This window comes from Propithecus coquereli, unplaced genomic scaffold (assembly GCF_000956105.1).
Source record: "Propithecus coquereli isolate 6110/MARCELLA unplaced genomic scaffold, Pcoq_1.0 Scaffold75, whole genome shotgun sequence".
Lineage (NCBI taxonomy): Eukaryota > Metazoa > Chordata > Mammalia > Primates > Indriidae > Propithecus > Propithecus coquereli.
This window is the reverse complement of record NW_012153618.1, coordinates 2,604,899-2,615,672: the sequence shown is the minus strand read 5'-3', so window position 1 is coordinate 2,615,672 and position 10,774 is coordinate 2,604,899. Positions and strand designations below refer to the sequence as shown.

Below are 10,774 nucleotides of genomic sequence, written 5' to 3'. Positions count from 1 at the left end.
TTTATGAAAGATTCCTGACTTTCACGCACACGGTGAATGAATCTGACTTTGAGAAATATTTATGGAATGTAAAATCAGTAAAGAGAATGCATGAAATTCTCATTTCCCATGGAACAAATATGGAATAGGCTATTAGCACAATCATACTATTACCGAAAACTTGGCACCTGTCCATGAGGCCGAATCAGAAGAATGAGGACAAGTCTTTTGGGGATGGGGAAAGAGACATATTACCTTTGCCAACAAAAGGAAAAAAAAGCAGACTATCATCTCAAAATCTAAATTTTTCCTGCACAAAGGCAGAAATACAGAGCTTTTAAAGGGAGTTCTCAGCTTCAGGTAATTACTGTGGTTAACTATTCTAATCATTTCATGTCCGCCAAAGACAAAGCTGGTGAACTCAGCCAGTCGCCCATCTCAGGGTGCCACCTGGGACTTTTAACAAAAGACTTAACCTGCCTCAGGGATGCGGGCCAGGGAGCAGTTCCCAAAAAGAGTGGGGGAAATTTTAAAGAGAGAAAATCTTTTCTTTATTTTCTTTCTCTTTCCAGGCCATTCCCTGTTATAACACTATATAGTTCGTTCACATCTTCAGTTGTATATTCAGAAAATGGGCATAGCTTAAAATGATGTAATAGAAAATTACTGGCTGTAAGCAAAAACATTGTAGACCACTTCCACAATTTTTCTACAGCTAACAACAAATTACGTGATGCACAAGAGATTTTGAGATTGTCTTGTCATGTACATTTACAAGATACTTAAGCAAGATGGAATAGCAGTTATTATATCTTTCAAAGGTTGATACAAAAAGGCTTTAATTTTGTAGTTTCCAGACATTACCAACATATGTGAATTAAATAAAATTTTAAGACTCACGCCCCACCGGCTGACTAAATGGAGGCTGACTAAATGGACCCCCTCGCGGCCAAAAGGAATATCCTAAAACTAAATTGCCTGCCAGGAGGAAGGAGGTCAGACATGTCTTATCATGCGCCTCTCCCTTCTTGGGGACATCCTTTATAACAGGCCTAAGGGTATGGAAGACAAACCTGCTGGTCCTCAATTTCCAGAACAAATTTATGTCCTGCGGCTTATCTCTGATAAACAGCTCCTTATGTCGAAACATTCCAAGCTTTTAGACAAAGCTTCATGTCTTTAACCAATTACAAGCCAAAGAATCTTTAAACTCACCTATAACCTGTAAGCACACCCCCCCCTTTCGAGATGGCCCACCTTTTCGGCTATAAGCCAATGTATGCCTCCCACGTATTGATTTATGACTTTACCTGTAACCCCTGTCTCCCTGAAATGTATAAAACCAAACTGTAACCCAACCTCAGCGAGTCCACAGCTCAAGGCCTCTTGGGCGTGGCTCCGGGTTATGATCTTCAAATTTGGCTCAGAGCAAATCTCCTTAAAATTATTTTACAGAGTTTGGTCTTTTTTCCGTTGACACATAGCAAGAGTTACTAATAGCTAATGGTTGCTTGCAGAGAAAGCAGTTTGTCAGAACTTGCTGAATAAATTGATGTGCCCTGAGAGTATTTTTTACATGATACACACTGAAAAGATCTTCCTTTGATTCTACTCCAGGGAAGATGCTGAAATTAATGGGTAGGATAAGGAAAGCTAAGATGCGGCTGGAAACTGCAATTATTTTGTTAACTCAAAAACCAATTAAATTGTTCCATTGTCACATTTCTTTTTTCTTTTTTTTTTATTTCAGCATATTATGGGGGTACAGATGTTTAGGTTACGTATGTTGTCCTTGTCTCCCCTCCCCACCAAGTCGAAGCTTCAAGCGTGTCCATCCCCCGATGGTGCACATTGCACTCTTTGTGTATGCATACACCTGTCCCCTTCTCCTCCCTCCCCCCTGCCCGACATCCAATAAATGTTATTCTTATATGTGCACTTATGTGTTGATCAGCTAATACCAATTTGATGGTGAGTACATGTGGTGCTTGTTTTTCCATTCTTGGGATACTTCATTTAGTAGAATGCACTGTCACATTTCTTTAAGGACAAACTTTGAGGACAATTTTTTTCTCTAGTGATTTTGATTGCTGCAAGAGCAGTCAAAAATATTAGAAATTAGAAATTAAAAATATCAGTCAGTACAATATTAAATCTGCTTCTGAAAATACTGTACCTCTTCTTTAAACAGTACATAAAACTTCAGTCAGTGAAATTGTTTCATGAAATGCTGTCACCACCTAAAACAATCTTTTAAGGCCAGGAATTAAACAGGAGGAAAGACTTACCTTAAAGAGTTCCTATTAGAGGAAGGAATGTGTAACAAATTTGTGGTAATATCACCTATATTACACAAGTGGTGCTGGCCTTCCTGCTCCAGTGAGCTCAGTTGAAAGTGTCTTATTCAGTAATGGAAATATCCCTGTTAAATAGCCTAATAAGGTCAAACTTTAAATTTTAACTACTACATTTTAAATAAAATTATAAAACTGAATTTTCATTCCAAGGAAATTCGGATTTTTTCTCTCATAACTGGTCATATTCTGAGTCAGAGAATGGCAATTTTAACTATCAAACATTCACCATTTGACCAAAATGTAATTCAGGTAGACCTCAAATTACATACTGCACATGTAGCTACAGTCTAAGAATAAATTAGCACAATCAAGAGCTGTTGTCCCAACTGGATGATTCTCATACTTTTGTGATTTACAGATATTTTTACTGTTGTGGGCATTGACTTGATTCCTTTGTTGAAATACAGGTTTGGCAGGGTTTTACTCATGCCAAACGACGACGACGACCTGCTGGAAAACCAGGAGTATGTGGTTATCTTACTGTAACACTCTCTTGACCTGAAACACTGAACCTCCACAGATGACACTTTGTTCTCGCCTTTCCATTAGTCCAGACCCAGTTAACCATAACTTCGAGCTTGACTTCTGCTGCCCTCAAGAATTCCACGTCCAGACCAGGCCCCAGAGATGCAATAATGTGAGCCAGAGGTAAAGTAGTATTAGGTCCCAACGCCGGCCGCTGGGGATGTGAGCCACTTCAGCTTGGCAGCCACGTTTATAATTTCTGCAAATGACACATATCTTCTTCATCACTTATTTGTGCCTCTTGGTCACTCATTCTAACCCACAGGCTCACTTCGGCCGGGCGGTCCACTCTGCCCATCCAGCAGAAAGAAGCGCTTTCCTTCAAGCGATGCCTGCTAATTGGGCCTCCAGGAAGAAAATCACTCCCAGCACGCGCCCTGCTTTGTAGCGGACCTAAACTACCAGGTGTCGAGGCCGCTCGGGGGTGAGAAAACAGAACACACGTGGGCTGGGTCCAAGCCTCCCGGCACTGCAGCCAACCAGCCGCAGGGGCGGAGGGACCGCGGGCGGCGCTGGCCGCCAGGGCCGGCAGGGGGCGCGCTGGCAGGGGCGGGCGGGCGGCGCGAGCCTGGGGCGGGTCTAGGCCGGCGCCGTTCCGGGTGCACTCGCTGCCCACGGAGCGTCAGAGGAGGGGTCGCTGCGGGCCGAGTGCTGCGGAGTCTGTCTCGCTGTCCCAGCTCCACCCGGCCGGCAGTCCGCCCCGCGCCTCTGCTGTGTCCCGAAGGCCGACGGCCGCGCGAGCCCCGTCAGTGCGGGAAGGCAGGGCTGGGCCGGCGCCGCCTGCCGAGAGGACCCGGCAGTCGGGCCTGCGTGGTTCAGCGCTCGGCAGCGGCGACTCTCCCCGGGCCGGGCCGGACAGCGAAGGGCCATGGCCGAAGCAACCCCGGCTCCGGTAAGGGCGGCCCATGCGCGAGTGCTGTGAGCCCGGAAGGGTCTGCGCGACCCAGATCCCGAGGGAGGAAGGAGGGCGGGCAGGCCGTCCGGGAGCGGCCGACACAGGCGTCCTCCCCCGGGGTCTCCCGACCACGTTGCCTGTCGCCCTGGGCTTTGCGGCTGCAGCCTGCCGGGAGGGCACCTAGCGGGTGGGTGTGAAACCGCCCACCCGGGGACACCAGACTAGAGCGCGGGTCTGAGAGGACTCGCTCATCCCTGCGCCACCTCGCCCCGGGGCGAGGCCCAGGGACACCCCCCGTCGCCCCCGCAGCGGGAGCGTTTAAGCCAAGAGGGGCTGCCCCGCTTCGTGGCAGCCCACGACGGCCTGCCAGAAGCTGGGAAGTGGGGCTGGGTTGGTTTTGTAATCTGTGAGCCATTCTCCCAGCTGTGGGAGCTGTCGTCACCAAATCCTCAGTGCAGCGACCCGGGCGCTGGCGGGGTGGAATTTAGGTGCATTAAGGCGTTCTCTCGCCAGACTGCGTGACGACCGGCTCCCCAGTGCCGGCTGCCTGACAGCGCACGACACGCGGGAGGCCCTCCGCGAATATGTGCGGAATGAATGACTGGTGCGGACTCCGAGGGTGGGATCAGCGGTGCGCGCGTTCATCCTTTCAGCGAATGTTTACTGAAGGCCCGCAAGGGGCCCAGCAGTGGCCAGTTGCCAAGGCGACGGAGATGTGGCTGCACACGACCATTTACAATGCGGAGGAAACGGTCAAGTGAAAGACTGAAAGGCATTCCTTGGATTTGCCACCTGAGAAGCCTTTGGTAACCTCAAGGAGAGCCATTTTAGCAGTCAGGAGGCAGACTGGCCCACTGAGGAGTGACTGCACTGTGAGAAAAGGAAGAGGAGGAAAGAGAGAGAGCAGCAGCAGGGGGGTGGCACAGAGCAGGGGTTGCCTTCTTTATTCTTGGACCTATTTTTCCTTTTTCCAATTTTATTTTGTAAGGTGGTAGAAATGATCGTGTGTTTGTGCCAGCCCTGTCTAGTAGAAATATAAGGGAAGCCATAGACATAACTTTAAATTCTGTAGTAGCCATGTTTAAAAAGTAAAAAGAAGCCCGGTGCAGGGTTGAGCTCCTGTCATCCTAGCTACTCGGGAGGTGGAAGGATTGCTTGAGCCCAGGAATTCAGTCCGGCCTGGGCAACATAGCCAGACCCTATTTCTTAAGTAAAAGTTAAAGAGTAAAAAGAAATAGATGAAATTAATCTTAATGTTTTACTTAACCCAATAGATGCAAAATATTATTTCAACATGTAATCAATTTAAAAAATTATTAATGAGATTTTACTTCTTTTTATACTAAGTCTTCAAAATCTTTATTTTATACTCATAGCACGTCTTAATTGAAATAACTACATGTCAGGTGCTCAATGGCAGTGGCTACCATCTTGAACAGTGCAAGTCAATCTTATGGAGAAGAATCAGGAGAGATTGACATATTAATGATAGAAAAAGAAAGGAATGATGTACCAAAAAGGTGGAAAGGATTGGTATTCAGGGCATAAGTAGAGGAATTAGCTTTAAATAGGATGAAACATTTTCCCTTGGGAAGGAAAGAAGAAAGCATGGCTTAAGTTATTAATACTGTAAGTTCCAAGCAGGAAAGAGTATGAAGAAAGAGAGAAAGTTGAGAGAGTTTAGTTCTGATTACTTTAATTTTCTTCTCAAAGTAGTCAGCCGTGTCCTCTCCTGAGAGTGAGGGGGCTGCAATGGATAGGAGTCTTACTACTCTGTGAGCTCCCTGAGTCAGCAGCGGCTGCATCGCCTGGGAGCTCGTTAAAAATGCAGAATCTCAACTTTCCTCCCCAACTTACTGAATCAAAATCTGCATTTTAACAAGATGTCCAGGTGATTCTTATGATTCTTATTCTTCTTAGTTTGAGAATCGCTGTACTAAAGGTTGAAGGAGCATGCTCAGGGTTTGTCTCAGCCACTTTATAGAATGGGAAAAGAAGCACAGAGGGCACCAGACAGTGTTGAGGTCCCCACTGAGCTTAGAGACCATTGGTGTGTGGTGGCAGCAGTTTGCCTGGTTGAGTGATTTCCTCTAGTCAGGCTTGCCAGACTGCTTACAGGAATGGAAGAGAACAATTGGACTGATTCAAGGCTGGAGGTTAGCTGAGCAGATGAGGCAGAAAGACTTGTGTGAAGGTGGGGAGGGTGGTGAGTTGAAAGTGGCTGAAATGATCAACTGGAAAAGAAAGCAAAGCCAGGAATGGGCACATAGACCAGGAGCAAATGGAATGGCTAAAGGACCGGAGTTATTAGTGGAATTGCACACCAGAGGAAATGAGAATGAAGTTGTGACCAGAGAGTGGTTTATCAAGTTCATAGAGTTAGAAGGCTTTGTAGAGGTCATCCTAGTCCAACCTCCTAATTGTTGTAGGAATTTCTTCCTTTTATACCATTCTTTGTTTCAAAGTACATTCAGTGATGGAGCAACCTGTTATTTTCTTGGAAAGATCTGGTTCAAAAATTATTTATTAGCTGGCTGCGGTGGCACATGCCTATAATCCCAGCTACTCAGGAGGCTGAGGTGGAAAGATCTCTTAAGCCCAAGAGTTTGAGGCCAGCCTGGGGAACATAGCAACACCCCATCTCTAGGGGAAAAAAGATATATATTATAGTCCAAAGTTTGCCTGCCTGAAAATTTCCATATGTTGATTCTAGTTCTGCCCTGTGGAATAAAACAATATAAGATTAAATAAGTCTGTTCTGCCTTCTGTTTTATAATGCTTAAATATTTGAAAACAACTGTCATGATTTCTCCAGATTCAAGATTCTCAGCTTATTCAACCATGACTGAGTGTTGTGGTTATGGTTTGTAAACAGGGTGTGGGCAGGACCAGAGCATAAGTCTGTAAGGGATTTATCAGAGGGCATTGACTTCAGTGAAACCTGGAAAGGATCTTTGTGCACATTTGCCTTTTCCAAAGATAGAAGATGCAGCAGCAACCTGAGCCTCTGGGCCTTGTGTCAGAGGATATAGACCAGACTAGTTCTTAAAGAGCCAATTTCATTCATTCACTGTCTTACCGAATCTATCCGTGCATCATCAGAACGGTTCTCTTGGCTGTTGATGCCAATAACCTCCAGAAAGATGAGGCATATGCAGGCCTAAAATTATATTCACATTAATCTCAGCTAGACAGTTAAACAATCCAATTAAGCAATAATTAGGAGTTAGGGTTCCTCCTAACACTCAATGTCTTGTTCCATCTCTCCACTGCACACAGACTTCTGAATGGGACTCCGAGTGCCTTACATCCCTGCAGCCGCTTCCTCTTCCTACGCCCCCGGCAGCAAATGAGGCGCACCTGCAGACAGCAGCCATCTCCCTGTGGACAGTGGTGGCTGCTGTGCAGGCAATAGAGAGGAAGGTGGAGGTCCACAGCCGGCGACTCCTACACCTAGAAGGCCGGACAGGGACAGCAGAGAAGAAACTAGCCAGCTGTGAAAAGACAGTGACTGAGCTTGGGAACCAGCTGGAGGGCAAGTGGGCCGTGCTGGGGACCCTGCTGCAGGAGTACGGGCTGCTGCAGCGGCGGCTGGAGAACTTAGAGAACCTGCTGCGCAACAGGAACTTCTGGATCCTGCGGCTGCCCCCGGGTATTAAGGGAGATATCCCCAAGGTAATACCTTCACTTCTAAATGTAAAATGGTACCACTAGACCTTATACTAGTAGTGAGGGATAGTTTTGGTCAATCAGTTACTTAGATATTTTATCTCCTTTTAAAATTTCTTAAAATGTCTTAGGCTGAAGGATCCGTGAAGGTGTTTTATGTTTATTTGGGAAGACTTTTGTGTTCAATTTAGTGCCCATTTAGAATGTCAAGCTTCAGATTGGAAAATTCTTTCCAGACTAGAGTTGGCTATCTGGTGTATGGATTTTTTTCTCTTTTGGTTTCTTCTGCACATTGCCCATGAGTCCCTTCTTTGTTAACCTCTCTGCCAGAATCTTGGTGAGGAAACTAAGCTAAATATCATATAAATTAGTTGATTTGAATTTGTCGGCAATTCTGGTGAAAAAGTTAGAGGGAGGATGAGGTAAGGGATGTACAGTGTAATAGTTAATGTCAGGGTTTGGGATTTTCCAGGGGTCCAGGATTGATGTAAATCCTGTCCTTTAACATCCTTTACAGAAGAAGTGTGCTGGGATGCAAGAGCCCTGTCCTTCTGGAGGAAATTGCTCATAAAACAAAAGGAAGTAAACATTGCTCTAAAACTATGGAAGATAGCCTTGAGACAGCTGGTTTCCAAGCATGCTTATTTATTTACTCATTCATTCAACAATCATTTCTCAAGTACTTACTATTCGCTTGATCTATACCCTGAGAGCATAGCAGCGACCACATAAGCTCCTCTGGAGCTTAAACTTTTGTGGGGAAAGAAAGATAATATAAACATACAAAAAATACATCTAAATTCTTTATAAAAATAAGGTGTCATCTAGTGATCTACTTTCATTTGGATGTCAGAGAAGGTCTCCTAAAGGAGCAATATTTAAGCTGAGACTGAAAGATAGTGGAGAACCCCACTGTGATAAGATCTGACGAAGAGCTTTCTAGGCAGAAAGAATAGCTAGTGCAAAGTGTCTGAGGCATAGATTTAGACCACTGAGGAAAAGGAAAAAGGCCAGTTAGTTGGTATGCATGAGTGAATAGGAGAATGACTGGAGAAACAGGTAGAGGGTCAGATCATTTAGGTCAGTGTTTTTCAGCCCTGTCTGTACATAAGAATCACCTGGTGGGCTTTTTTTTTCCTCAGCATATTCCAGGGGTACAAATGTTTAGGTTACATGTATTGCCTTTGCCCTGTGGTGGGCTTTTAAAATTTTGATGGTCATTGCAGCTACAGATTCTGACTTAACAAGTCTAGGATGGAGCATAAGCATGAATCATTTTTAAAGCTCTATATGTGATTCTAATATGTGACTGGGTTGTGAACCACTGATGTAGGGCATTTAAGACTCAGAAAAGGAATTTGAATTTTTAACTTACAGGTAATGAGAAGAAATTGGAGGGTTTTAAGCAGAGGAATTGTATTTGGTTTATATTCGAAAGAATCACTTTGGCTGCTTTGTGGAGAATGGATCATGGGGGCAAGAACAGAAGCAGGGCAAATAAAGAGGCAGCCGTGATAGGAGGGATGAGAGTGGCTTGGGCGAGGGTCGCAGCAGTGGGGATAGAGAGAAGTGGACATATGTAGGATGTTTTGATGGTAGAGTTGATAACAGGACTTATGGGAATTAGGAAATGAGGAATTAAGAACAACAACAATAATAAACTTACTGTGTAATAATTTAGTTAGAACTTACTGTTCTAGGTGCTTTACTTATTTTAAGGCATATAATTGTCATAAGAACCCTAACTTGCCCAGAATCATATACTTACTTAAAATAAATGAGCCGTGTTTGAACCCAGTTGGCTCCAAAGCATACACTCTTAACCACCTGTGTATACTGACTCTTAGGCTTTTGGCTTGAGGAACTGGATAGACAGTGCTGGCATTTCCTCCAGGGGAATATCTTGGGGAAATGTGGTGTAAGGGTATAAGGTCCAGGTGTGAGCTAGTGCACATGGGTTTTGAGAAAGATTTCTCCAGACAAAGATTAGGATAGAAAGAAGAAGTTTATTTTACTTTTCCCAGGTAGAAAAGGGCCAATACAAAAGCAAAGGAGGTAGAGAATGTTGGCAGAGAGAATCAGATACTCAGGTTTTTTTTTTTAGGGGGTGAAGAAGGTTTATAGCTGTAGCCAAATTAACAGAACACTGTGAAACTGCTGCATCTGCTCCTATCTTTCTTCTTGGCAGCAAGATGATAACAGAAGGGGCAGCAGGATGTCAAAGTCCAAGAGTTGGCTCTTCTGCCTTTCCTTGGAGAAGGAATTACCTCAGGAGATGTGACTCTGCCCTCGAGGAGATATGGCTAAGGCTTGAAGCCTGCACCCTGCTGTTCACTCGGGAACTCTTGTAAAAACAGATCCTCAAAAGCAATTTTAGAAGAGAAAGATTTACATCTCTTTTCCGTCTGTTCAGCTCTTTTCAGAAGTTGTACCAAACAGAACTCCTACAGTGTGCCTGTTAGTGAGAGAGAATGCATAGGATTGATCTTTAACGGTTACTAGGAAATGGTGGGATTAGATATTTTCTTGTAATTTTTGCAAGGCTGCCCCTTTCGTATGGACTTAGGGATGGGGAATGAGGAGCTCTCCTTTGGCAATGTTAGGTTTGAGATGCCTCTGATACATTCAGGAGAGATACTAAGTCAACTCTGAAGCTCGAGAGCAGAGGGAAATATTTGGGAGTCACTGACTGACAGAGAGATGGTATCGTAAGTCATGAGACTAGAAGGATTATTTGGAGAGAAAGTGGATAAGCAAGACAAAGAGTCCAAGGATCAAGCTCCAGGGTAGGAGGGGCCAGCAGAGGAGACTAAGAAGAGGCCAATGAAATAGGGAAAAAAACAAACAGGAAAGTGTGTAGTGTCACGGGGCCAAGGAGAAAAAAGCAGCTCAAGGAGAGAGTTTGGGTTAAATATGTTACTAAGAGGTCTAGGAAGGTGAGGACAGTGAATGTGATTTGGTGACATAGACATCACTGGTGACTTTGACAAAAATTGTTTTTCTGGAGTGGTGGGGATAGAAGGTTGAGCGGAGCAGGTGCAAGAGAGACAGTGGAGAGAGTGATGATAAACAACTCTTTCAGGTTTTCTGTGATGGGGCAGAGGATGAGGAAGTAGCTAGGAGGGATACTGGAGTCAGCTTCTGATAGAGATCCTGTTCCCTGGTGTGCTTTATTTGTGTATCTGGAGCCCCTCCATAAGTTCTCTGGGATAATTTAAATTTCATATTTATATGTCCAAAAATGAATAAGTAAATAAATTTCTTATTATAAGAAAATCAGCAAAGGTAAGTTAAGTTATTGTCTTACCTGGATAAGTGGATAACATTTAAATTCTCCGTCTGAGACTCC

General features: G+C 44.6%; 1 protein-coding gene across 2 annotated transcripts in view; it reads left to right on the top strand.

The window, feature by feature from the left end:
* ZNF398 (zinc finger protein 398) overlaps positions 1-10,774 on the top strand; it is a 42,107-nt gene that overhangs the window by 4,826 nt on the left and 26,507 nt on the right. The window contains exons 1-2 of one of the 2 annotated variants that reach the window (XM_012662083.1): positions 3,610-3,753; positions 7,036-7,431. In XM_012662083.1, coding sequence (XP_012517537.1) covers positions 3,730-3,753; positions 7,036-7,431 — 420 coding nt within the window. In that variant the 5' untranslated portion in view covers positions 3,610-3,729. Of the gene's footprint in view, positions 1-3,609; positions 3,754-7,035; positions 7,432-10,774 lie in introns of those variants that run through there. The other variant, XM_012662084.1, reaches the window with a different exon arrangement.